Raw genomic sequence first — 27,720 nt, forward strand, 5'->3', positions numbered from 1 at the left:
GTGGAGCTTCTTTAAACCTTGATTTTTATTGATTTTTCTTTAGAAGAAAACAAGTTTAAGGTGTGTGTTCTTGATTTTCTTCCTGTTCTGCAAGTCTCGTTTGAAAAGTCCTTCCCCTCTGAATAAGTACCCTGCCTGTGCAAAGTCGTACTCACACTGAGAGTGATATTGTTTATATCTATATGTAGAAACTTTAAAATGTCAAGGATCCCTTAGAGCCATTTTAGTCTCTTTTCTAAAATACACAGTATGCTGTGAATTTAAAGCTACCATATCCATTAGACCTTGACAGTCTGGGATCAATGATCAGATTGCCACTAGTCATTACTGACAGAGGGAGAACTGATATTCTAGGAGTGCCAAACTTGCTTTTGCTATCTTAGGTCCCAATTATGGCTTGTTGATAATCTTCATATGGCAGGAGTCTTCTAGTATTCATTAACAGGTGATAACTAGCATGCTTTCCTCTAATACTTTCCCTCCTTTTTTTTTTTTTTTTTTTTTTTTTTTAAGCGACTGACTAATTTTCTGTGGATTTTTTTTAATGTAACATTGGATTTCAGCCAGACTAAGACTTATACTTGGCTTCTGTAAATTGAATCACAATAGTTATCAAGAAAACCATCAAAATCTGTGTTTTCATAATTTAGACACCCCAAAAATGCCAAGGATTCTTCCTCTTACATTTTTGTGATAAGGTGGCAAGCTATAAATTAATGTGTTGTAGCAGATTTGTATAAGAGGGAGAATTTGAGTGTTATTACCTATCTTGACCCTTGTTTCCTTTCTCTTTCATTTTAGAAAAAAGAAATCCACACAATGAAAAAGGTTAGTAACTATGTGGTTAAGTAACTTTGAATTAAAACAAAAAATGGAGGGTGGATCTCTTCTATCCCCTTCCTCTGGGGGAAAAAAATTTACACTCTGGTAGTAAGTAGAATTTTAAATATATCCGGTGAGGAGGGCAACAGGCTACTGAGGAAACAAAACATAGTTGCTGGATTTGCATAGCAGTATAAATTACAGAAACAGTATCTTCCTGCCTTCCTTTACCTTTTTTTGCCATAATTTCAATCTTGCCAAATTATATACAAGTTCCTGAATATATAATCATGATCTGATGTGATGTTTCTTTCCCTGAAACATTCATGGGTATTTCATAATTAGTCTTCAGTTGTGATAAGAAATGGGATTAAATTGGCACAGACCTAGTCAGAGCAAAGGGCAATGCCCAGGAACTGTTGTCTTTAATGCTAGTATTTGGCCAAACAAACAACTGCTAAATGACTGTGGGGATGAACATATGGGGTGATCTGGCAACTTGTTTGTTTAACCTGTGGTCAAAAAGGAAAAGTAGCATGATCATGGGGCTAGGAGCCAGGAATTTCTGATTGCTAGTGTCAACTTTCCCGTATTCAAAATGGGGATAGTATTCCCCTGCCTTTCACAGGATTTGTAAGGATTGATTCATCTTATTTGTATAGGCGGTAGTATGCTAGGCACTTTACAGACAAGTGTGAAGATAAACCCTCACTGGTAGAAACTGAAGTATTAACCTTGAAAGGCCTGAAAGTTCACAGGACTATTCAACATGACCACAGATCTAGCATTTCTGGTTTAATACTTAGTTCTTAACTTGCACAAAAAGGTTTATGAAACTCTGGAGAGAAGAGTTTGATATTAACAAGAATTTTTTTTTTTTAGAAAAATCAAACCCGTCTTACTTAAGAATTAGTAAAAATCACAGATCCTGAAATGTTCAAATGCTTTCAACAGAGACTCTTAAAATTAATCCTGGGTCAGCAAAGTACTTTACAGCGTGCTGGTCTTCATTTTGTAATGTTGCCTAAAAGCTATCTATACCCTACTGTCTCCAGTACAGGTACAGTACGGTAAAACCTTGATGTTGAATTGTCACAGATGAAGTCACTGTAGATTCCTAACCTATAATAACTTCAGACATCTCACATATCCAAAATAGAAATGCTATATTGTCCTATTTTTTTCAAATTCGAATGTAGAATGGTAAGTGAGGAAATGCAATGTTTAGGTAGACTAGGTACTTCACCGACACCACATTCTACACCATTACTACAACCTGTCCTGTCAATTTGGCAAACTGTTAGTGCTCAGTGCCTGAATTACTATACACTCAGTGGGATTTTCAAAAGCATCTAGCATTGGCCTAACTCTGCTTCCATTGAAGTCTGTGAGACTCTTACTATAGACTTCAGTGGGAGCAGGGTTAGGCCAATGCTGATTGTTTATGAAAACTCACCCTTAAATTGTAGGATCTTTCAGGCAGGGACTGCTTTCCTATATGTTTGTATAGCACCTGGCATAACAAAGTCTCAATCATGAGACTCTGGGCACTACTGTGGAACAAATAGACTCCTCAGTAAAATCAAATATTTGTGTCCTCTTTCCTTAAATCATTATATAAATATATTTCACCTTTAGTCCATTTGCTCTCAGACTAGAGGAAGTTAGTTGTTACGGAGCAGACAGGAAAGGAAAAGGAATGCAGGTAATGGTTGCAGCTTGCCCAAGGGCTAATACATGAAATTAAAGGTAAGTGCCACAGTACAAGATGATATGGTGGAGAGATGCACAGAGACCACTAGAAGTAGAACAGAATAATTTTAGAACATCAGCAGGGGTAAAATATTTCTAACAAAACTCTTGAGGGGCTTCATAGTGCTTCTCAATGAGGCTATAATTGAAGGTATGTACGAGGGAATTAGACCCAAGGTATCTTCCATCTCTAACTTCTGACTTAAACCATGCTACAAGATTTCCACATTTACCTGAACCACTATATCAGCATAATTCGATTCAAGAATACACTTCTTTCTCTGAGCTGTGCTACAACATATTATGTACATGTGGTGAGTTCTCTAAAATGATCAGAAATGACAAGCCCTGAATGTCTTGATTCTTGGATCACTGTCATTTATTGCTTGAAATAGTGTGTGTGTGTGTGTGTGTGTGTTCATGTGCTACCATCTTGACAAATAAAATCCTGTTTTATTATAATCAGAATCTACAATAGAGTAGAAAGCATTATTGCTGACCACCAAACTGGCAATACGTTTCAATACGTATGCAGTGGGCTATATGTCAGACTATAAAGTTTTGTTGCTCGAACACAGTATTGATTTTTATTTTCCCTTGAGTTTGAAGGACGCATATAACAAGAAAAGAGGGCTAAAATAAATGGCACTGCTTTCTCTAAAGTGGGTTCACATATACGACATACCAACGTTCTGCCTTGGTTTTCATCTTTTAATGTAGATATAGAAAACTATAAAAGCCATTTCAGTGGCAAATCTTTATTCCCCAGAATTCTTTTGCTTCCCAGATTGTGTAGAATTGTTATATTCATTTCTATACACTTTAACCCTGCCACTTCCATTGAGGAGGCCCGCTGCTGTAGCAGATTTTTAAGGACTAGACATGACTTGTTTAGAAACTCATTAAATGAGAGGAAGAGTTACTCTTCAGTAAAACCAGAAATTATCCTTTCATCTGTCTCCCTGAATGATTTTCCTGGATTTACAATGGTAGCTCAACCCTACTTGTTCTAGGCTGCAAGAGGCTGGAATCAAAGTAGGGTTCCTTCATGGCTGTAAAGCGACCACAGGGATGACCTGACAAACACTCATTGGGGGTGCATTTCCAAGTCGATTTTTGGTGTCAGTAAACTGCAGAGCAGACCTTCGATCAGTCTTCTGGCTTGCAGTGTGGAAAACAATTCCAGCAAAAATACATGCGTCTTGCAGACTGCTGTTTCATATCCTGTAATCTGTGCTCTATAGTATTGCACAATAAATGGAGAACCATGTATGTACTTTGTTCCTCCCTTTGCCCCCGAAGGAAACTTCTGTTTCTAAATGAAATATCAAAAAATCCAGTGTGCTTACATTGTCTAGGTGCTTACCCTCTCTACTGATGTGCAGCCTCATGTTTTAGTGCTCTGATGTTGGAAGAGCAGCAAGAAATATCTACAGCTTAAAAACAGCATTGTCTGTCTGTATGCAGACACCTTTTTTTAGGAGGGCTGCAGTATGGTGTCTGTGTTAGTCTCTAATATAAGATGGCATCTCCATTTGTATTGCTCCATTAGGCTGGATCTTTGATTGTGGTGGGTTCCCACTGTATTCATGTCTGTCTTAGTGTTTGTAGCATACAGAATGTTTACTGCAAGACTATTAAAGCAAATTCACTTGACTAGCATTTGAGACTCTGGCAGTATTTTTGTGTTCCAGTCCATTTTGTATTGCACATTCAAACTGATAAGCATTCTTTTGAAAATTGTGTAGCCAATTACACCGCTCATCATGGTAACTCTAACTTAGGCAGCCTGGAAATACCCATCTACAGGGTACTGAAGCATCATAGATATTTATTTAGCATTCAGCATATATCTTCATTTGGTCTTCCATACAGCCCTCCCCAATTGCAGGTTAAAGCTTTGTGTTTTTAATGCAAAGAGAGAGAAGAATGCCACAGAACTTGTAAATACTTAGAGAATCCAAGTGTATATCAAACTTACTAAGGAGGAGAATCATGATTGTGAAAAAGTATTTAGCTTCCATTTAACTAAGGATTTTATTGGGATTTGGTTTATTGCCGCTCTTAATTTGCATTGTCTACCCCTCCATTCCTTTTTCCTTTTACCTTGTTAGTTGGCCCTTATCATTTTGCACCATTAGCAAGACTGAAGCCTCTGCAAAGTGTGACGACCCAGGTGATAGCATTGCCTGGTTCATTAAAGCAAGCTAATATTTGTGGTCATGTGGGAAGCACTTACTACTCTCTTAAATGCAACTTGATTATCTTTTGTCTTGTTTGCTTATGATTTACTAAAGTCCTAATGTTTTGGAGGAGAAATACTAATGAGTAGGAAATCAGTTCATCCAAGTATAGTTGCATTCCTAATTTAATTTAGCTCTGGTTGATGAGGCAACCCGTGACAAATTATGCTGTAGAAGATTCCCCCTAAGTGTAGCCAGTAATCAGTATGTGCAGGGTATAGGATGGGAAGGAGGGGAGTATACTGCAGTTTTTGAGGGGTGAATACAATATTTTTGGTTACTCAATGAGGTGAATATAATTTACACCTCTTTCAAAGGTGGAGCCTGCCCTCTTCTCTATAGCCATGGCGCAGAAGTATTACTACAGGGTTCTACTAGGGTTACCATACGTCCGGTTTTTCCCGGACATGTCCGGCTTTTTGGTAATCAAACCCCCATCCGGGGGGAATTTCCAAAAAGCCGAACTTGTCCGGGAAAAATACTCCCAGCTTCCGGCATCCCTGGCTTACCTTAGAGCGGGCTCCGGCGGCTGCTGTGCTCCCTGACTCCTCGGCTCTGTTTAAGAGCTGAGCTGCCCGAGCGCTACCGGCTTTGGGCAGCCCCCATGCCGCCGGGCACTTCCGCTCCGGGGGTGCAGGGTCCGGAGGTCTGGGGACTGCCCGAAGCGGGTAGCGCTCGGGCAGCTGTTTCATGGTTGGGAGGGAGGAGGGGGAATGCGGGCGCTCAGGGGAGGGGGCGGAGTTGGGGTGGGGCGGTAGGGGAAAGGGCGGGGTTGGGGCGGGGCCAGGGCCCCGTGGAGTGTCCTCCTTTTTTTAATTTTTAAATATGGTAACCCTAGGTTTTACACCCTTGTAAAAGAATTAGCGTAGTACTGGTGTCAGGTGGGAATTGGGGATCCCATTTTGGGGATGTGTACTCCCTGTATGCCAAGAGCCCCGCTTAATGAGGGCTCCCTGCACACAGGTGTGCAACAAAGATTTTGGGAGCATGGCTGGTGGCTCAGCCACTGGGCTGATCTGCAAGTTATCTTCTCCTCTCTCCTTTCTCCCTTCCCCCTCATGCCACCCCTTTCTTTCCTCAGACAAAGTATTAGGGGTGTATAAGCATTGTGGGAGGCCATGGCCACAGCATGGATCCACTGCTGCACTGTAATTGGTGGGAGGAAGGAGGATTCTTTATGAAGCCTGGCACTCAAGATGTGCATGGGCCCAGGACAATTCATATCTTCCTATCTGGATGTCCCCAGCATCAGGAAGATGGCATTTAATCTAGTCACATTAAGAAGTGTTTCTTCACAAACACAAAGGCTAGAAACACAGCACTCTTACAATGGGAACTTAAATTTTGTAGCAATTGATGTGTAAGCCTCCAATGCACTCAAGAGCATTTCCTACTGGCCAGTAGATTTAGCCTGTCCCGAATGGGGTTAATGTTGGCTTCTCATGAAGATATTAAACCTCTTCATGACAGGAATCTAGGTATGTTAATGCTGTCATGCAAGGTATGTGAGTCCTTTTGTTAGGGGAACGACAAAGCTACCTGTTTAAGAGGCCATGATGAGTTCCATTACACTTGAGATCCAGTATTGCTTCAATGTTTTCATAATTCCTGTTTAAGGAGACATGGAACTAAGATCACAAAAGATGATTGGAATGATTTTTAGCTGTTGTGACTTTGACAGCCTGGTAGTTTGAGGCTCATTTATGTAAACCATTACAAATTGCACTTTACAGTTAACTAGAAGTGTGACCTCTGCTAGGTGCTGGCTGCCTGAAAAGACTGCAATGTCTGTTTTTAATTTTAATATATTTTTTACCTGAACAATTTTATTGCTTGGTATTTTCCATGCCTATTGTTATCTCAAGGGCTGGCTAATCCCCCTAACTCTGACTGTGGAGCAGAGCACCCTTTTTGCCTTTTGTTTTTGCTTAATTTTTGTACAAAGAGCTGTTACTTTATTTTGACTTATGCCTTTTGTCTGTAGTGAAGACTCCATTTCCTCCTATTCCATAAATATATTGTTCATCTAACTTCTAGCTCATTAACCTCTCCATGCTGCCTGCTGAAACACCAACTCTAATTTAGTCCCTCGTGTTCTGGTTCCCAGGTGATTTAAAAAATGTTTAGAAGTATGACTTAATTGCATTGATGTTTGCGCATTGTCAGCATGAAAGCAAAGATGAGTTACATATTTAGACAGTGCGACCTGCAGGTTTAATTCATTAAGCCTTCTTGTTTGTAACTCTATTGTCTTTTACATGTGTGCATAAGGTGGAGGGAAGGAATCTCTGCTATTCATATTTAGCAATTTGGGTGAGTTATGGAAAAGCCTGTGCTCTGTTTTGTGTATTTGCTCACTTGGAAACCTTGTGTAGCTTATAGAGACACTAGTGATTTGTTCCCTAGCCTCCCTGTGGAGTTTGTTCCATATTACAATCTAATTCCACGTCCGTGTCGCGCACTCCTGAGCCGTTAATTTGTACATTTCGATGCAGTTTGTTTCATCGTATTTTTTGTAATCCAAACTGAATGTAACGAGCTGTGTGCTTTGGGGACCCAGTCTTGCCTTGCCAATTAGAACAAGTGGTTACTGAGAGAGAGCATGTTTTAAATAAAACATGGCACCTCTGAGTGGGACAAGGCAGCCTTTGGGGAATAAAAGAAAGTGTTTAACTCTTTCTTTGTGAAAAGAAAGAGGTCAGTATCTGAGCACATTTTTAAACCATTCAATTCATTCCTTTAAGATACGTGATCCAAATTCATGTTTTGTCACTAGGATAGAATTTAGTTTGTCATTGGAGATACCTGTTGTTCAGAGCTGTGTGTTGAGTATTTAGAAATACAATGGGATATCTGTCTGGTTTACTGCATGTTTTCTAGGATCCGAGCCACCAATGCTGTGTGGAAAATTATACAGGGCACAAGCAGCTAAACTTCCTCTTTTCCCTTGCTCCTCCAGTTCAGGGTCTGCATTAGGACAAAAATTGGTACCAAGTGGAAAAGGGGCTAGCTGGAGAGGTGTTTTGCAAGACTATTCAGAAATCTAGGGACGAAAAGTGCTAAATAAGGTTATTTTTTTACTACATGCTAGATGAACCTGTTATCATCTTTGATCCAGAAACTACTGTTAAAGCTAATAAATTACCACTTAGTTCACCTTCAGGGAGTCTAGTTTCATTTTGGGAAAAACAAATTAAATAAGCATATTAATAAAATTGCAGGTTTCTCTTTAGTTGGCTGACAGTCCACAAGTCCAGTCCATAAGGAAATCCTCATTGCCATTCCATTACTTAAGGCAACCCACAAAAAGCAGTTTTGTGCCCTTCAATATTATACTTCCATCAGCTGCAAAAACTATCAGCAGTTCTGCCTGCCTTTGTTTTTGCAGTGATTGAACTCCTGCTGAATTCAATCAAGACACAACAAAACATGGAGGTTAGCTCTGCTTTGCCTTGCTTCTCTTCCCCTAGATTACGTCTGCTTTTACACCTTAGGTATGGAAGGAAATCAGACTCTTTACTGCCTCTAACTAAGGACACTGAGAGAAATTAGGTGAGTAGTCATCGTGATAGACACAGACAACATTTCAGCAGCCATTACGTATACAAGCAAGGAGAGACCACAAGCAAAACTTTCCTCAGGGAAAACCTTTTAGCTCAGCAGTAAAAAAAAATATGGTTATTGAAAGCTAGACATCTACTAAGAAGCCTTAATCATGGGCCAGAGGGGCTCAGCAGAATTGGGTACCTGGACAAATGTGATCTGGTTATAGAACCTTATGTACGTGGTAGATGGCCAATAACTAGAGCCTCCGGAATTTCTTTGTTTTGTTCTTAGGGAATTTTGTCTTATTTTGTTTTTTTCCATTTTATCCATGGAGGGAGGAGGGTGTCGGGTCCTTCCTCTGAGGGGATGGCAGATCTTTGGGGCGGTGTTTGCAGAGCAAGCACACCTCACATTCACCCTGCAGTGGCAACTCCTGTCCTGCTGGGCTGGGCCCAGCTCCTTGGTATGGGTGCTGTGACCCATGGGGTCACTGCAACACTCACTCAAATTGTCCTCCCTCTCCCCCATGACCGAGGGACAGCTGGGCCAAAGCTGAGTGGTGCTGCGGCACTGCAACCCCATGTGCTAGATCGCAAAACCCATAGCAGAAAGCTAGGCCCAGCCCTGTGGGGCAGGAGCCACTGTTTTGTGGTGAGTTTTTTGTTTTATGTTTTCCATTTTAGTTCGTTTTGTATTTTCAAAAAACATAGGGGTCTACTAATAACTCATCCATGTTTACCTGAGGGGAAGGATGGTGTCATGTTTAGGTACTAGCCTGAAACTGGGGAGTTCCGGGTCCAATTCCTTGCTCTGCCACAGGACTTCTGAGACTCCCTAGGTAAGTCATTTAGTCTTTTCTGTGCCTCAGTTGCCAATATGTAAAATGTGGATAATAGCACTTCCCTAACTCTCAAGGGTATTGTGAGGGTAAATACATCAAAGATTGAGAGGCACTCAAATATTACGGTAATGGAGCCATATAAATACCTAACAGAGGTCTGCCTCTGCACTCTGTGGGGGGAAAAAAAAAATCTTGTGGTACATGAAGCAGGCTTATGGAGGAATACAGCCAATGCAGCAGGTATGGGTTTTTAGTCAAATGACCTTTCACTCTACTGTGTCATCTCAAAAGTTAAGCCTCTACTGGATTGTCATTTCACAATTACTAGATTAAACTGCTCAAATCTGGAATGGCAGCTTTATTCTTTAGCTCTACATACACAGATCACTGCCACTTGAGCTGCGGGAGGGACGCTCTTATGTTCTCTCAAAACTAGTCACCAGAGGGCAAACTAGTCAAACACATTAGCCATTACAGTTAGATACAATTAGTAACTTTGTTTAATTGCAACCTGTTTTTTCAAAGGTAGCCTATGTATAGGTTTACAAGGAGAATTAATTGGTGAAAAGAAGAAGGAATAAATAACAAGCAGTTTCTGAGCTTGAATGGCACAAGTCAGCATTTCCAAACGTCAAATCTTCAGAACTTCAAATTCAAAGTTGATCTGTTCTCAGACATTGCCCAAAATTTCCCCTTAGATTTCAGAGAAAACTTGACAATGTTGTGGCAACATCATTTTAATAGGCAGAGCAACACGGGGGCTACAAAGTTTCTTAATGGTATCTGGCCGCAACCTTAGCTATGTAGAGACTAGTCTCTAAGGGAAACCAGGACTTCCTATGCTAGAGTTGTTTCAGCATCCAGGATTGTGAGAAAGGCCATGTTGGAAGAAATGTATATAGCAAGAACCTAGCACTGTAGCTATTGCAAATTATATATTGGGGTTTTTCTTTGTAGAGAGCATAGGATGTTGGTCAAACCCGCTTCCGACTTAAATCCTTGAACATACAAGAACCCTGTTCTTCATGGATGATTGTGTGTGTGTGTATGTAATACAAATGGCCAGGCAGATCACTTGCATGGTGTGCTATTATGACAACTGTTTTGTTCTTGAAAGCCTTTGAAATGTGTGTAACTTCAAAAAAATCATCATTAGCTTGGAGCCATAGGAGCCATGGTCTGTCACTTAAATTCTGTAGAAGACATTTTAGGTAAATCTTGCCTCTTTGCCCACTAATTTTGGGTGTCCAATTTGAGATGCCTAGGCCCTGATTTTTTCAGTGTACTTAGCATTACATAGTGCTTTATATGTTAAAGCAGTGGTTTTCAACCAGGGGTACACGTACCCATCGGGGTACACAGAGGTCTTCCAGGGGGTACATCAATCCATATAGATATTTGCCTAGTTTTACAACAGGCTACATAAAAAGCCCTCGCGAAGTCAGTACAAACTAAAATTTCATACAGATAATGACTTGGTTATACCGCTTTATATACTATACACTGAAATGTAAGTACAATATTTATATTCCAATTGATTTATTTTGTAATTATATGCTAAAAACGAGAAAGTAAGCAATTTTTCAGTAATAGTGTGCTTTGACACTTCTGTATTTTTATGTCTGATTTTGTAAGCAAGTAGTGTTTAAGTGAGGTGAAATGCAAGACAAATCAGACTCCTGAAAGGGGTACAGTAGTATGGAGATGTTGAGAGACACTGTGTTAAAGCTCCCATAGACTTCAGTTGTATCTGTATGTTTAGCATTTCTGCAAATCAGGATCCATATGTGTTAAGTGTAGCCCTCAGAAAATGAGGAACGCACAAGTAGTGGCTACCTATGAAAATTCTGGTATAAGTGACTTGACCAACATCATCTAGGGACTGTGTGGCAGAGGCAGGGATAGAATCCAATTCTTCCTGCCTCATTTGCTACACACTTTCCAGCTTCAGTTATAAATTAAATGAACGGTTGTGAAGACAACAGCTTCATTTCATTCTGATTTCATTCCTGGAGCACATCTATCTTTTGTCCTGAATAAGGCAGAGGTCCTTTTGAAAAATTAATTTGTTATTATATATGATGATAATTAAAGAGTGTATGTGCTCAGTAGGGGGCCAAATTATAAAGTTGTGCAGGCAACATCAGTTCTGGCACTTCCTAACTTTTGAATGCTTAACTTTAATATTCTTTTATGAGGTGTTTTTTGTAATAATTTCTGATGTTTTTCAAAAAGTTAACAGAACCTCATCCCTATAAATTGTCATGTGGAACTACCAATAATATTAACCCCAAGCATTCAAAAATTACGAGTCAGGCCTCAGATTATGAGAGTTAAAAAAATCAGTTTTTTCTTTGTATTCGGGTTCCTTAGCTGTTAGGGTGTACGCAGGTTACATTTTCAGTCTTAGCTCACTTATGGAGAAATCTGTTGTCTAAATAAAAGCTGAGCTTCTATTATTATCACGTGACTCCAGGAGTTTGGAGCTTTAAGAAAAACACCAAATAGCAGCAGAATTTGTGACAAAATCATGGAAGTTAATAACATGGAACTATATAGACCTCCAAAGTGGTCATCAGCAAGGTTGGAGTTGAAATCTCTAAATCCAAGACATGAATGCTTGAGCAAATGAATGCTTGGTGATGGTGATAGTAGGTTATCTCTGTGGATAAGCTACTAGAAAGGAATGAGACACATTTTGCCAGGGGTTTTACAGCTATTTGCTGAGAGTAGAGGAATACTGAAATATGGGAATTCTGGGTTCAATTCCATGTTCTGAAGGGCAATGTGATTTAGTGGTTATAGACACTTCTGTCCCTGTCTGTCCCTCACAGTCTGTCCCCATCGGCTTCTATCCCTGTCCCTCTTGGCTCCTCTCCCCTCTACATTCCAGTCAGACTTCCTGGGTGCCAGTGACAGCATTGAGAGCACTGTCTTATTGTTTCTTTGTACTTTCCTGTTGGTCTGCCTATATCCATCTGTTGTCATTTGTCTTATACTTATTGTAAGCTCTCTCAGGCCTGGTCTACACTACGAGTTTAGGTCGACTTTAGCCGCGTTAAATCGAATTAAGCCTGGACACGTTCACACGACGAAGCCCTTTCTTTCGACTTAAAGGGCCCTTTAAACCGGTTTCTTTACTCCACCTCCGACGAGGGGATTAGTGATAAAATCGGCCTTAGGGGGTCGGAATTGGGGTAGTGTGGACGGAATTCGACATTATTGGCCTCCGGGAGCTATCCCACAGTGCTTCATTGTGACCGCTCTGGACAGCACTCTCAACTCAGATGCACTGGCCAGGTAGACAGGAAAAGCCCCGCGAACGTTTGAATTTCATTTCCTGTTTGCTCAGCGTGGAGAGCACAGGTGACCACGCAGAGCTCATCAGCACAGGTAACCGTGATGGAGTCCCAGGATCGCAAAAGAGCTCCAGCATGGACAGAACGGGAGGTACGGGATCTGCTCGCCATATGGGGAGATGAATCAGTGCTGGCCGAACTCCGAAGCAGTAAACGAAATGGCAAAATATTAGAAAAGGTCTCCAAGGCCTGAAGGAAAGAGGCCATAACAGGGACGCACAGCAGTGCCGCGTGAAAATTAAGGAGCTAAGGCAAGCCTACCACAAAGCCAGAGAAGCAAACGGAAGGTCCGGGGCTGAGCCGCAAACATGCCGCTTCTACGCGGAGCTGCATGCCATTCTAGGGGGTGCAGCCACCACTACCCCAACCGTGTGCTATGACTCTCTCACTGGAGAAACACACAGGGAAGAGGGTTCGGAAGAGGAGGATGGAGGAAATGTAGATAGCTCACAGCCGCAAGGAAGCGGAGAAACCGTTTTCCCCAACAGCCAGGATATGTTTGTCACCCTGGACCTGGAACCAGTAACCCCCGAACTCACCGAAGACCCTGAGGGCACACGGGACCTCTGGTGAGTGTACCTTTGTAAATATTACACATGGTTTAAAAGCAAGCGTGTTTAATGATTAATGATTAATTTGCCCTGGCAATCGCGGCCAGTATAGCTACTGGAAAAGTCTGTTAACGTGTATGGGGATGGAGCGGAAATCCTCCAGGGACATCTCCAGAAAGCTCTCCTTCATGTACTCCCAAAGCCTTTGCAAAAGATTTCTGGGGAGGGCTGCCTTATCCCGTCCGCCATGGTAGGACACTTTACCACGCCAGGCCAGTAGCACGTAGTCTGGAATCATTGCATAACAAAGCATGGCAGCGTATGGTCCCGGTGTTTGCTGGCATGCAGACAACATCCATTCCTGATCGCTCTTTGTTATCCTCAGGAGAGTGATATCATTCACGTTCACCTGGTTGAAATGGGGCAATTTTATTAAGGGGACATTCAGAGGTGCCCGTTCCTGCTCTGCTGAACAGAAATATTCCCCGCTGTTAGCCACGCAGTGGGGGGAGGGGTGAAGTGATCATCCCAGAGAATTGGGTGGGGGGGAGGGGAATTAGTTGGGTTTGTGCTGCATGTTAACCCGGAAACCGCAGCCCCTCCTTTTACATTGCAAGCCCATTTTAAATGGCCAACCCAACGGGTGCTTGGTATGGGAAATGAGAGCACTACTGTTTGAAACCATTCCCACATGTTAAGAAGGTTAAAAAAGCCAAAAGACTGCGTCTTACCATGGCTGCCTGCAAGCTGAAATCTGTGGCCTGGCACTGCGTGAGTGATCTCTCACACCAAACCGGCAGGCCCTCAATATAAGAGGAAAAATGCGACCTTGTAACGAAAGCACATGTGCTGTGTAATGTGAAGAGCAAAATTTAACGTGAAAGAGTGTACCCATTGTTCTCTAAAATGTGTCTTTTTTAACCACCTCTCCCTTCTCCTCCACCAGCTGCAAATGTTTCTCCTTCACAGAGGCTAGTGAAGATTAGAAAGAGAAAGCGAAGGACACGTGATGACATGTTTACAGAACTACAGATGTCCTCCCACGCTGACAGAGCACAGCAGAATGCATGGAGGCAGTCAATGACTGATTATAGAAAAGCCCAATATGAACGAGAGGAGAGGTGGCGTGCTGAATCGCGGGATGAACAGAGCAAGTTGCGGGCTGAAGATGATAGGTGGCGTCAGCTTGCAGACAGAAGGCAAGAGTCGATGCTCCGGCTGCTGGAGCATCAAACTGATATGCTCCAGCGTATGGTTGAGCTGCAGGAAAGGCAGCAGGAGCAGAGACCGCCGCTACAGCCCCTGTGTAACCAACAGCCCTCCTCCCCAAGTTCCATAGCCTCCTCACCCAGACGCCCAAGAACACGGTGGGGGGGCCTCCGGCCACCCAGTCACTCCACCCCAGATGATTGCCCTAGCATCAGAAGGCTGGCCTTCAATAAGAGTTAAAGTTTTAAACTGCAGTGTGTCCTTTTCCTTCCCTCCTCCCCCACCCATCCCGGGCTACCTTTGCAATTATCCCCCTAGTTGTGTGATGAATTAATAAAGAATGGATGAATGTGAAGTAACAATGACTTTATTGCCTCTGCAAGTGGTGCTCAAAGGGGGGAGGGTAGGGGAGGGTGGGGTGGTTGGTTTACAGGGAAGTAGAGTTAACCGGGTGGGGGGGGGAGGGGGGGAGGGTTCATCAAGGAGAAACAAACAGAAGTTTCACACCGTAGCCTGGCCAGTCACAAAACTCGTTTTCAAAGCTTCTCTGATGCGCACCGTGCCATGCTGTGCTCCTCTAACCGCCCTGGTGTCTGGCTGTGCGTAATCAGCGGCCAGGCGATTTGCCTCAACCTCCCACCCCGCCATAAATGTCTCCCCCTTACTCTCACAGATATTGTGGAGCGCACAGCAAGCAGCAATAACAATGGGGATATTCTTTTCGCTAAGGTCTGAGCGAGTCAGTAAGCTGCGCCAGCGCGCTTTTAAACGCCCAAATGCACATTCCACCACCATTCGGCACTTGCTCAGCCTGTAGTTGAACAGGTCCTGACTCCTGTCCAGGCTGCCTGTGTACGGCTTCATGAGCCATGGCATTAAGGGGTAGGCTGGGTCCCCAAGGATCACGATAGGCATTTCAACATCCCCAACGGTTATTTTCTGGTCCGGGAAGAAAGTCCCTTCCTCCAGCTTTCGAAACAGACTCATTTCCCAGAGTCACTACCCTTGATATCACCAGGTCTTTCATTGCCCTGGCAACTTGGATCACAGCAGCCCCCACAGTAGAATTGCCCACTCCAAATTGATTCCCGACTGACCGGTAGCTGTCTGGCGTTGCAAGCTTCCACAGGGCTATCGCCACTCGCTTCTCAACTGTGAGGGCTGCTCTCATCCTGGTATTCTGGTGCTTCAGGGCAGGGGAAAGCAAGTCACAAAGTTCCATGAAAGTGCCCTTACGCATGCGAAAGTTTCGCAGCCACTGGGAATCGTCCCACACCTGCAGCACGATGCGGTCCCACCAGTCTGTGCTTGTTTCCCGGGCCCAGAATCGGCGTTCCACGGCATGAACCTGCCCCAGTAACACCATGATTTCCACATTGCTGGAGCCTGTGCCTTGTGAGAGGTCTATGTCCATGTCAATTTCCTCATCACTCTCATCGCCGCGCTGCAATCGCCTCCTCGGCTGGTCCTGGTTTTGCTTTGGCATGTCCTGGCTCTGCATATACTCCAGGACAATGCGCGTGGTGTTCATAGTGCTCATAATTGCCGCGGTGATCTGAGTGGGCTCCATGATCCCAGTGCTAGCTATGGCGTCTGGGCTGAAAAAAGGCGCAAAACTAGTATCTGACGGACCAGGGGAGGGAGGGAGGGAGGGGCGAGTGACGACATGGCGTACAGGTACAGGGAATTAAAATCAAGAAAGGTGGCTGTGCATCAGGGAGAAACACAAACAACTGTCACACAGAATGGCCCCCCCAAAGATTGAACTCAAAAGCCTGGGTTTAGCAGGCCGTTGATTTGACGGAGGGAGGGGGGAAGCAAATGAATACAGAACAAATCTATTTTTTACATCTTAAGACGACGGTGCAGCATGACTGATAGCACTGCTCTACAGCCAAAATGCTTCTGAAATAAATGTAGTCAAACTTTACTAATTCTGGGTCACTGAGAATGAAAATGATGCTTAAAATTGTTGATTGGCTCTAGTTTTCAAGATATGCTATTGGGTCAGTATATACGACCCTTGACTTGGGAATGGCGGAGGATACGTGAGTTATAAAGGGAAGGGATCTCAATTTAAACCAGAAATTACTAAAATACATCTTTGACTGGATCTATGAATAAATCTATGACTGGGTTTGGACAGTACTTGCTTTTTAGGCAAAACAATGAATGATGCAATCTGAAGCTGGTATTGCGTCATACATGATATGAATTGCATCATGTTATTCCTAGAAGTCATGGATGATGCAATCATAACGAAGCTTACATCACTCTGCTGAACAAATTGCCCTATATCAGCTCTAGAAATCATACAGTGTCGTGCTCTCTTATTTGTCAGTGTTTGATTTTGCAAAGGGACACATTTCTGTTTAGCCAAGGTGAGCAGAGATGCCTTGTACTTGCGTGAACAGTGCAGATAACTTCTGCTATGTTTGTGGTGAAGTGACTTTTGCATCACAAAAGTGCAGTATGGTTAAGAAAGCCTATCACCTTTATTTTGGCTGCAAAATTGGAGATCAGGACAAGAGGTGGGCCCCACACATATGCTGCAACACTTGTGCAACAAATCTTCGCCAGTGGTTGAACAGGAAAAGGAAATCTATGCCTTTTGCAGTGCCAATGACTTGGAGAGAGCCAACAGATCATACCAGCAATTGTTACTTCTGCATGGTGCCTCCAGTTGGGAAAGGTGTGTCAAAGAAGAAAAAGCGGACTGTGCATTATCCAAACATTCCATCAGCTATACGCCCAGTACCCCACGGAGAAGGACTGCCGGTTCCTGATGCACCAGAATCATTCTCACTTGAGTCAGACGAGGAAGAGGATGAAACTTCTGGTCCTGAACCATCAGTGTCACAGGACCCACATTTTCTCCCATCCTCCTCCTCTGAACCACATCTCATAACACAAGGTGAACTGAATGACCTTGTCAGGGATTTGGAACTACCCAAGAGTAAGGCAGAGCGGTTGGGCTCCAGACTACAGCAGTGGAATCTCCTGGCAGGTGATGTTAGGGTTTCCATGTTCCGTGACCGTCAAAAGGATCTTGGGTCCCATTCTTCTTCATGGAAGGTGATCTTGTAGCCTGCAACAACATCGATGGTGTGATGGCAGCCCTCAACATCGTTCACGATCCAGATGAGTGGAGACTGTTCATTGATTCATCGAAGACGAGTCTTAAAGCTGTTTTACTGCATAATGGCAATGTTTTGCCATCAATTCCAGTTGGTCATGCAGTCCATATGAAGGAAACCTATGACAACATGAAACAACTTTTGAGGTGCATAAACTATGACCAACATCAGTGGCAGCTTTGTGGCGATTTGAAGGTTGTTGCTCTCTTGCTTGGTCTGCAGACTGGATACACAAAGTACTGCTGTTTTCTCTGCAAATGGGATAGTCGTGCAAGAGATTCCCACTACATCAAGAAAGATTGGCCACTCCGACAGTCATTGGAGCCTGGGAGGAAAAGTGTTCAGCATCCACCACTTGTTGAATCAAGGAAGATTTTGTTACCACCCTTACACATCAAGCTGGGTCTGATGAAGAACTTTGTCAAGGCCATTGACAAAACACAAGCAGCTTTCAAGTACCTCCGTGGAAAATTTCCAAGGTTAAGTGAAGCTAAGCTAAAGGAAGGTGTCTTTGTTGGTCCTCAGATTCGTGAACTTCTTCGAGATGATGCATTTGACCATGCACTGCGTGGCAAGGAAAAGACGGCATTGAAAGCCTTCCAGTTAGTGGCAATAAATTTTCTCGGAAACAACAAGGCAGACAACTACAGGTTGTTGGTGGAAAACCTCCTCAAGGCATACAAAAGCCTTGGTTGCAACATGTCACTAAAGATACATTTTTTGCACTCTCATCTAGATTTTTTTCCACCGAACTGCGGAGCAGTGAGCGACGAGCATGGCGAGCGATTTCACCAGGACATTGCAACAATGGAGAAACGCTATCAGGGCAAATGGAGCCCATCAATGCTTGTAGACTATTGCTGGACAGTGACAAGAGATGCTCCATTTAATGAATACAAGAGACAAGCCAAGAAGCGCCGAGTAGACACTGAATAGGACTAAACTATGTACATAATAGGTTTTTGCCTTTTGTTTCATAATACATTTTATTTATATAACCCTTTTGCTGATTTTTAAAGTGTTACATAAACAGGACAGGTGAAATATTATCATGTAAAGCAACCATAAACACTTGAAAAGACCTAGGTTTACAATTTATGATTAAAACTCTATCTACACAATATACATAGACATAAAATGTAAAAACTTAAATATCTTAGAAACAGTAGCCAATCCGTTGTTTTAATTGTCATATTTGAATTCAGCACATCAAAATACATAATAAATAGCACATTTTATCTCTGAAGCAGACGACTTCTCAAAAATTGTAGATCAGTGTAGCCCTCGGCATCTTCTGGGTGCTTGGCAGCAAATACTGGGCGCTTGGCAGTAGCCTTCAGGCCTATTGCACGATCTGCTGCTCAGGGAAGACTCTGCTAATGTGTGATGATCCAACAGGGCGCTTCGCAGAAAATGGCATACTACGACTGATAGCCATCATCATCATTGTGAAGACAGCAGAATATGACTGGGGGGATGGGGGACTGGGGGACATACGGAGTTCCAGCCACTGCTGGACTGAACATGTCTGCCCAGGTGCCCATGATCGACAGCCACTGCTGTACGACGAGGACGGTTACCAGTCGTAATAAACCATCTACTGCCAAAAGGCAAAAGGCAAGGGCTGGTGCAATGCAGCCCTACGGCTACCAGCCCCACGGCTGCCAGCACCCAGATCGCCGATGAAGGCTACCAGTCATGCTGCACCATCTACCGCCAAAAGGCAGTTTAGGTGCTGCTGCTGTGTAGCAATGCAGTCCCACGTCTGCCGGCACCCAGATGACATATGGTGACAGTGAGCTGAGCTGAGCGGGCTCCATGCTTGCCGTGGTATGTTGTGTGCACAGGTAACCCAGGTAAAAAGGCGCGAATCTATTGTCTGCCGTTGCTCTGACGGAGGGGGAGGGGCCTGAAGACATGTACCCAGAACCCCCCGCGACACTGTTTTGCATCATTCGGGCATTGGGATCTCAACCCAGAATTCCAATGGGCGGCGGAGACTGCGGGAACTGTGGGATAGCTACCCATAGTGCAATGCTCCGGAAGTCGACGCTAGCCTCGGTACTGTGGACGCGGTCCGCCGACTAGAGCACTTAGAGCATTTTATGTGGGGACACACACAATCGGCTGTATACAACCGATTTCTATAAAACCGGCTTCTATTAATTCGACCTAATTTCGTAGTGTAGACATACCCCCAGGCTGGGATAATCTTTTGTTCTGTGTTTGTACTGCACCTAGTATAATGGGGTCCTAGGCCATGACTACGGCTCCTAGGCACGATCGGAATACAAATAATAAACACAGGAGAGAGAGTCTCCCTACTGTCAGTTCTGGTGCCCAGTGGCACATTAGCTCTCTATAGGCTGGAGGAGCAATTGCAGAAGTCCTGCTCAGCCCTGAATAGTCCTGGCCCATGCTCTGTTGGAGTAGAGCATGCTTAGTGTAGTTGGTGTGGATCTCTGTGAGGATGGAGCCTTCTCTGTAGAGAAGGAATCTTCAGATAATCTTGCTGCCAAACTATAACAGGTTTCTAGTGAGCATTTGCAAACAGCAATTTTTAGAGGCATGAAACTCAGCCAAACTTTGAAATTTCACAGAGAGAGCAAAAGACACTTCTCTGAACCTGGAGTGACTTTCCCTGTCACAATACGATTCCCTCTTCTAAAGTATGGAGACATGCTATAGCTTCTCCGTGATACAACTGCAATAATTTAATATTCACAAAATGTATCTTTCCCTAACTCGTTTCTCTGAAATAGCTCAACCAGTTTAACTGAAACTCTTCCCAAAAATTCAGCCTGGGGCAGACACGTGGCATGGAAAACTTCAGCCTGAACCATTAAAGTTTGGTGAAGTCTCAGCAACTGAAAACAGGGTCTTATAATGGAAAGTGGTAGACAATTTAAATATGGATTGCACTGCCAGTTTTGGCTGTAAATAATAAAGTATTCAGTACTGCAAAGTAGGCTAGGCATTTCAATCATATGTCAGGGAGGAAACATAAGAGGTGACATATTGGGTCGGACCAACCATGGTTCATCTTGCCCAGCATCATGTCTCCAATAGTGGCCCATACCAGAGCTTCAGGGGGTGTGTACAGAACAGGGCAATTATAGAGTGCTCCATCCTGTCTTCTGGTAGTTAGGAGGAACTGACACTTGATATTTGCAAATCACCATAGATGTTTTTGGTGCTTTATAGCAGCAAAATTGTACTTTTGAGTAAGTCCATGTAAAATTAGTCACTTGTATTAGACATGTTTGTATGTGTCATATTTTTGCTAATCAGTGTTTCACATTCCCTGTCTTTTGCCATGACAGGATTGGGAATCTGGATTTCTGGGTTCTGTGCCATTTTCTGTCATTGATTTTGTGTGTGTGTGGGGGCTTTGTCCAAGTCACTTAACATCTGTGCCTCAGTTCCCCAATGTGTATTATCCATGCCTTTGGATAATAACTCCCTACATATTGGGTAGACTGGATTACTACAATGTATTCTACTTGAGGCTACATCTTAAATCTATTCAGAAATTGGTCCTGGCATAAAATTTAACTCTTTACAGGGTATATCTCTGAGCATGTTACATCTGTTCTCTGTGCTCTTCCCTAAAAGCACTAGGTGGATTTTTTCCCCCTCAAGGTTTGATATTGAATTCTAAAGTCCTGGATGGCCTGAGACCTACCTAAGAGACCAACTTTCTCCTTGTGGCATAGTGCCCCAGTTTTGGTCAACAAGGTGCTTGAGCTGAAACCCTCCGTGGTATAAATGAGGTGGCTGGTGGTAAAGTCTTCTGTTAAGGCCCTATATCTTTGAATTTGCTCCACCTCTGCAGCAAAATAGCCAATGTGCGGACCTTAATGGCATGTTAAAGGCTAGTCTCGTCTTTTTTTTGCTTTGGGGGACGATGGGGATTTTTGCATGGTCTGAGTATTGTGTGGGTAGTATACATTGGAGAGGCTTGAATTTTGTTTGGATTTTATTGCTAAAGTGCATTTAACTGCTTGGGGTATTTTCCTGGGACAAATTTGAGGAGTTTGTTTTTGTCAACTTTTAACTGTCAGTGATGCCCATAGCCTGATGGGATCTCTTTTTCTATAGTTCGCATAACTCAAAATAAATACATAAATGAATAAGTTTCAATAATCTTATACAGCATGAAAATAAATATTTATGAAACCCTTGGAGATTTCCATATCAGAGGCGGTCTATAAGTGTAAAGTATTACATTAACAGTGCAGCAAGAAGTGAGCATATACTGCAGACTCCCAATCCTTCAATAGCATGATGTGTTGCATGTCAAAACTGAGGTGAATTGGCGGAGCTGTGGAGAAGAGCATCAGTCCGCATGCGACACAAGTTGGAGACAGTCAGTGGGTGCTTCAGTTTTATGAGTATTAATTCATCAAAAGTAAACTTGCCTTCAGAGAGATGCTCAGAAATACTTAAGAATATACAGAGTAGAATAGGTATAGTTTATTTCCCAGTAAACTCTGCTTACCTCAAGCCAAAGTTGTTTTCAGTGAACTAAGTCAACATTTAGAGATCCATTTCTTTTCATCAGTAATGGTGGCGGTCATAGGCTTTGCCCTTTTACCTAAAGGTGCTGTTTATCTTATGTCTTCCTTTTGAAGCAAAAAGAAAGGAAAGATGTGTACTTGGAGGCAAATGCCACATTCTGGTTTATTTTCAGCCTGAAAAATGATATCCATTTCTTCCTGCTGCTGCTATCTACCATTGTATCCCAGCTGTGTTTCGTGTAGCCTTTTCTACCCTTATTAAACAAGCTCTCATTCACCTATGTTGACATGTGCTGCCTTGCCGTGTGTGAAGAAGTAGAAGGTTGATCCCAGTATAGATGAGAGCACTCTTTCACTGTGACACTTTCTGTGTGCATCAGCAATGCTTCTGTATCACTTGGAGGCAGTTCCACTTAAGACTTGTGCTGAAGGTTCTTACATTTTGACAGTACTGGCTATTTTTCTTTTTATTGAGACTCGCTAACATCTAGAGAAGACTCTGATAGATATAAATAAACCTGGAAACACAGAAGCCCTTAATGGAAGCTTACATCCACCTACTTGCCCCATGGCAAGTTAATGTTAGAAATCCCTGAATAAATTGAAATGTGCTTTTTTTCTTTCATCTTGACCATTTTCCTATTAGTGTGAGAATTTTAAAAATTGTTGCATATCTGAAAACTCCATTGTTATGGAGCATCGGATAAACTAGAAAGGCTTAGCTTCAGTTATAAGTAGCAGTCATTTGTTTTGACATTCTGAGCACATGAATAGCACAGCTGATGCATGACTGCTAGTCAGATGTAACTGGATGGGCACCTATAACGGGGCCATTTACTCTCTTCTTTTTTTTAATTGGACACTTGAATCTGTGAACCACTGAACTGAAGCAGGGGGAGTGTTTCTAAATCCAAAATCAGATAGCCGGCAGTACCTGAAAATCAATCTACTTGGTAGCTCTGGGGTAGCATTAGGTCTCTAGTGCATTTCAGTCCATTAAACTCTTGCACCGAAAAGGGTCTTGATGTGCTTAAGACAGAGGAAAAAATAATATATAGGGATATTCTTTGAGTAGGTTTAGAAATGAAGAATTGTGGGAAACTTTTGTCACAAAACCTGTTTTGTTTTCTTGGTGGTAACCAAGGGAGCTTTTTGGATGTAAAGGTCAAATTTCATGTATTGTTCCTATTTGAAGCTCTCTGACAGAATGAAGGCTATTTCATTCTTGATTTTTAAGATATTTACTGTGAGTTAGTACTGCATAAACATCTGACATTGAGAGCACTTCTGTCTTCCACTGGCCCCATTCTGTAAATTGGGGTGGGGGTGGAATAAGACATTTAATTTCTCTGTAGATCCCACAGCAAAGTATGAAAAGTCCATTTACAAAAGAACAGAAGTAATTGTTTTGTTTTTAACATGAAACCATTTTCTCTTCCGCACAACAAGCACCAATAAGCAACTCCCTGTAGAGAGAGAATGAGTTGTCAGTTGTGACCCCCTCCCTACCCACACCTGAGCCTAAGAAATTAAATCATACCTTATCCTACAGGGATGGAAAATTCACAGCTCACTCAATTCTGACTTTTGAAAATGTTATTATTGGTACTTGATATTTTATCCCCTCTTAAGGGATTTCAGAAAAAAGCACTTACAATGTTAAATCTTATGCAGCATTACAACAGCTTGTTCCCCTTATGGTGGTAGAGATGGAGTTGAAGGGAGTTGTAGTGTGTTAAATCGATACCCTGCTATTTTGTGCAGTACTATTTACTGGCTACTCAGTGGACAGCTCTTCATCCAACTGGTATGTTAGCTAAACTATTTGCTCTGAAATGCAAAACATCTTTTGACAGTCAAACACATGGATCCTGGCAGCAGAGTACTTCAGACTTAAAGAAATTAAGGAAATAAGTTTTTCTGCAGAAGCATGTGTGGTGGGGGATGGAGCAATTTTTTGTGCACCATGACCTAATCAAGTTTTAGCTTCTCTTAACAGTGACTGTGTCAGTTAGGGAATAAAATCAGTATTTGCTGGTTCCTTTTGTCTGTAAAACATGCTGTTTCCTGTATGGGCAGTATGGAGCTGTCTAGAACATATATAACCCCTGCAAACAAGATTGATAAGAGTGCATATGCAGCTGTATTGATCTTCACAAGATCCTCTTTACTGGGTTTTGTAAAGGTTCTAACAGGAAAGGGGAATTTCTGAACCTTTCTGGAAGTTAACATTTTGAATAATGTTTAAAAAAATGTTCTAGAGGAAAAATAGCAAAAATAACTTTTCTTTGAATCTTAAAATCACTAAACCCACTTTACAGCTAACACTCTTTGCTTCTTCCAAACCGAAGCAGTGTACCCATGTATTTTTTCCTGTTGATCCCAAATGTGCCTGAGCAAATTTACCAAAATTACATGTTAATGCTAGACTGATAAAATATTTATTCATTGTAGATGTGTTGACCCAAATAACCCCATCCAGTCTATTCAGACTTGTAGCCCATTCCATTGTTATATAGAGATGAAATAAATATATCTTTAAATATTCACTATAAAGAGTTTTATACAAATTAAGTGACATGACTTTTCACCCAATATCTAATTTTGGTTTCTCTCAAATCTTTAAATTACCTAACATTAAATTCTAAAAAGCAAATTTATCAAATCCCAAATTGCAGTAATACCTTTACAAAATGGAAAGAATTAAGATAAAAATGTCATAATTACTGTCATAAATGCTTAATTTCTACACTATCTTATATCGTGGTATGGGAATTGTTCATGCTTTCACCAGCCAGCTGTATAGTCTTGCTATCTACCTTTGTTATGTGCACATATCGAAAAGTTGCAGCCTCTGCATAATAAAGAGCAGTGCCTCACTCCAGTAAACACACCCAAATGAGCAATTGATGCATATGTCTCTGGGTGAATAACAAAGTATGTTCTATACATAACATATCCAGTGTTATCTAATCTGTTTTTTCAGATTTTTAGTGCAAAAACCTTGCACTAGACAGACAGAAACAGACCAGAGTGGATCAGTAAGATAATGCAAAAACAAATGTTGAGCTGTTCAAATTGCATAATAAGTCTGGTGATGGTCAGAAAAGAAATTGAAAAATGATATGTTGGTGTTCCATATTTATTCTTCCTCAGTGACTTTCATATCAAATCTGTTCAGTTTACAAGTCAAAATATGATTTTTCTAACTACACTAGTACGGGCTCAGCCTGGTACTGTATTCTTTTCTGACTTATGCATGCCACATCACCAGCAATAAAGATTCTGGAACTGGAGTTTTACTGGTAGTTTAGTCAATATATGATGGGGAATAGAACACGGCTTGCTTTGCTACAGTGTGATGGTTCTGCAGTAGTGACAATAAAAAACTGTTTAAGTAAACTAAACAGATGTTACTTTGAAAATGCATAGGCATCATATGCAACATCAAGATGTGCTTTTTACTCACTTTGCTGACCAATATCCACAGTTTGACCATACTACAACCCATTTTAATATGATGCTAACACTATCAAACTGTGAGTCCATACTGTTGAAGTGATCACAAGGAAGATGAATGAGTCAGTGATGCTTGTTAAATTGCACAGTATGAACTTGGCTAAGTTTATTAATGCTGTCATTATGCCTATGCGTTTTGCATAGTGACAGAACGGCTTGTATGAATTAATATTAACCAAGCATTTTATACTTGCAAAATTTATTTTAGCACTGCAATTTTAATCCATGTGATGCATGTAGTATGATAAAATACAGTACTTATAAATCAACCTTTGGTATGGCTGTTAAGTATATCAACAGAAAATGTTTGTTTTTAATATTTATAAAGCAGCATCTGGCCACTGATTTTGTACAGTGTCTCAAGACTGGGCCCACCAAAATAACATTAGCATCTACAATCATTTTAACAGTTTATCTTGGCATTCTCCTGACAGTGTCATTCTGCTTTTACTTTGAACATGGTTCTGATCAGTTGTACACGAAGAAAAAAAAGTTGTGGCCTCTCAGTTGGTTAAAATGTCTTTTCTATCCTCGCGTTGGTAGGGAGCTGATTTCAGCCTGTTAGTTTTCATTATAGCACTTTGTCTTCAGCCTCATAACTCTTTGGAATTTCACCTTTTGAAATTTTCAACACTTGATGTCTGCCTGAAGGTGACTTGTATTTTGGAAAGTCTGAATGAAAATGATTCTGCAGTTTTTAGTGAGGCTCGCGTATGAACTATTCACTTTATTTTAAAAAAAGTTTGACTTTTAGTGTCAAAGTTTTAGTGCAGAAACAGGTTGGGGTTGAAGTTGGGCAGGGAAATAGCCCTTATTAAAGAGTAGCATATGGACTTGTCCCAGGGTAAATGGGTTTTGATTTGATATAGGTGTGACGCTTTGGATATCAGACAGAGCATGTGGAGTATTTCTGTTCTGAGCTTGCAAAATGTGCAGCTAAGGAATGCTGCCTTGTGCATGAATAGCTACTTAGCTAGGCACTGAACGTTGTAGGACCATTTTAAAAATATTTCTGGGAAATGCAGAGTCTAGGGGCACAGCTACACTAGAGAGTTTACGGCGGCAAAGCTGCATAGGTGCAGCTGTGCCACCATGAGTCCTCTAATGTAGCCGCTCTGATGGGAGAAAGCTCTCCCGTCGGCTTAACTACTCCAGCCCCTGCGAGCGGCAGTAGCTACACCAGCGGGAGACGGTCTCCCGAGGACATAGCTCTGTTTGCACCGATGCTTATGTCGGTGTAACTTCAGTTGCTCAGGGGGTGATTTATTCACCCCCCTGAGCAACATAAGTTATGCCGACATAAGCTGTAGTGTAGACATAGCATAGGAAAAGAGCTTGCCAAAATGTTGCCTTAACATATGGCTTTCTTGGCCCTCTGCATATTCCCCTGGATTGAAGTTTGATCCTGTTTAGGGTTGCCAATTTTGGGTTGGATGTATTCCTGGAGGTTTCATCACATGACATAGTTTTTATTACTCTTTAATTCCTGGAGACTCCAGGCCAATCCTTGAGGGTTGGCAACCCTAATTCCTGTTCCTTCCACTGACTGGTCTTAATTCCTGAGTAAAGCTTTTCATGCTCATTCCTGTCAGAGGTAGGTAAATATCATTTCCCCCCTTTTACAGATGGTGTAACTGAGTCCAAATCCAATTGGTTATGTACATTTAGATGCCTAAATTTCTGTAATATTTATATTGGAAATGGGCAAACTTTTTTCTGCTTCCCTTTTTCAGGGTGAGATAACTAAAGCTGAATGTCAATCCATTTTTAGTTTTGACTGATTTTGCTAGAAACGACAACAAATGTGCTTTGACTTCTTGGGAAGCTGTGATGAGTTGTCCTCTAGACCAGTTGTTCTCAAAACCGGTCCGCCGCTTATTCAGGGAAAGCCCCTGGCGGGCCAGGCCGGTTTGTTTACCTGCCGCGTCCGCAGGTTCAGCCGATCGCGGCTCCCACTGGCCGCGGTTCGCCGCTCCAGGCCAATGGGGGCGGCGGGAAGCGGCGGCCCGCCCCACGCCACTTCCCGCAGCCCCCATTGGCCTGGAGCGGCGAACCGCGGCCAGTGGGAGCCGCGATCGGCTGAACCTGCGGACGCGGCAGGTAAACAAACCGGCCTGGCCCGCCAGGGGCTTTCCCTGAACAAGCGGCGGACCGACTTTGAGAACCATTGCTCTAGACACAACTCTGAGATCTTTACCTGAAGAGTAAGGGCCCAGGTCTA

The 27,720-nt window shown here is 42.4% G+C and overlaps 1 protein-coding gene across 2 annotated transcripts in view; it reads left to right on the forward strand.

Moving 5' to 3' along the window:
• Positions 1 to 27,720, forward strand: part of ZFAND3 (zinc finger AN1-type containing 3) — a 242,068-nt gene that overhangs the window by 65,942 nt on the left and 148,406 nt on the right. For both annotated transcript variants that reach the window (XM_065400535.1, XM_065400536.1), the window contains exon 3: positions 802 to 828. In XM_065400535.1, coding sequence (XP_065256607.1) covers positions 802 to 828 — 27 coding nt within the window. The remainder of the gene's footprint in view (positions 1 to 801; positions 829 to 27,720) is intronic.

This window comes from Emys orbicularis, chromosome 3 (assembly GCF_028017835.1).
Source record: "Emys orbicularis isolate rEmyOrb1 chromosome 3, rEmyOrb1.hap1, whole genome shotgun sequence".
Taxonomy (NCBI): domain Eukaryota; kingdom Metazoa; phylum Chordata; order Testudines; family Emydidae; genus Emys; species Emys orbicularis.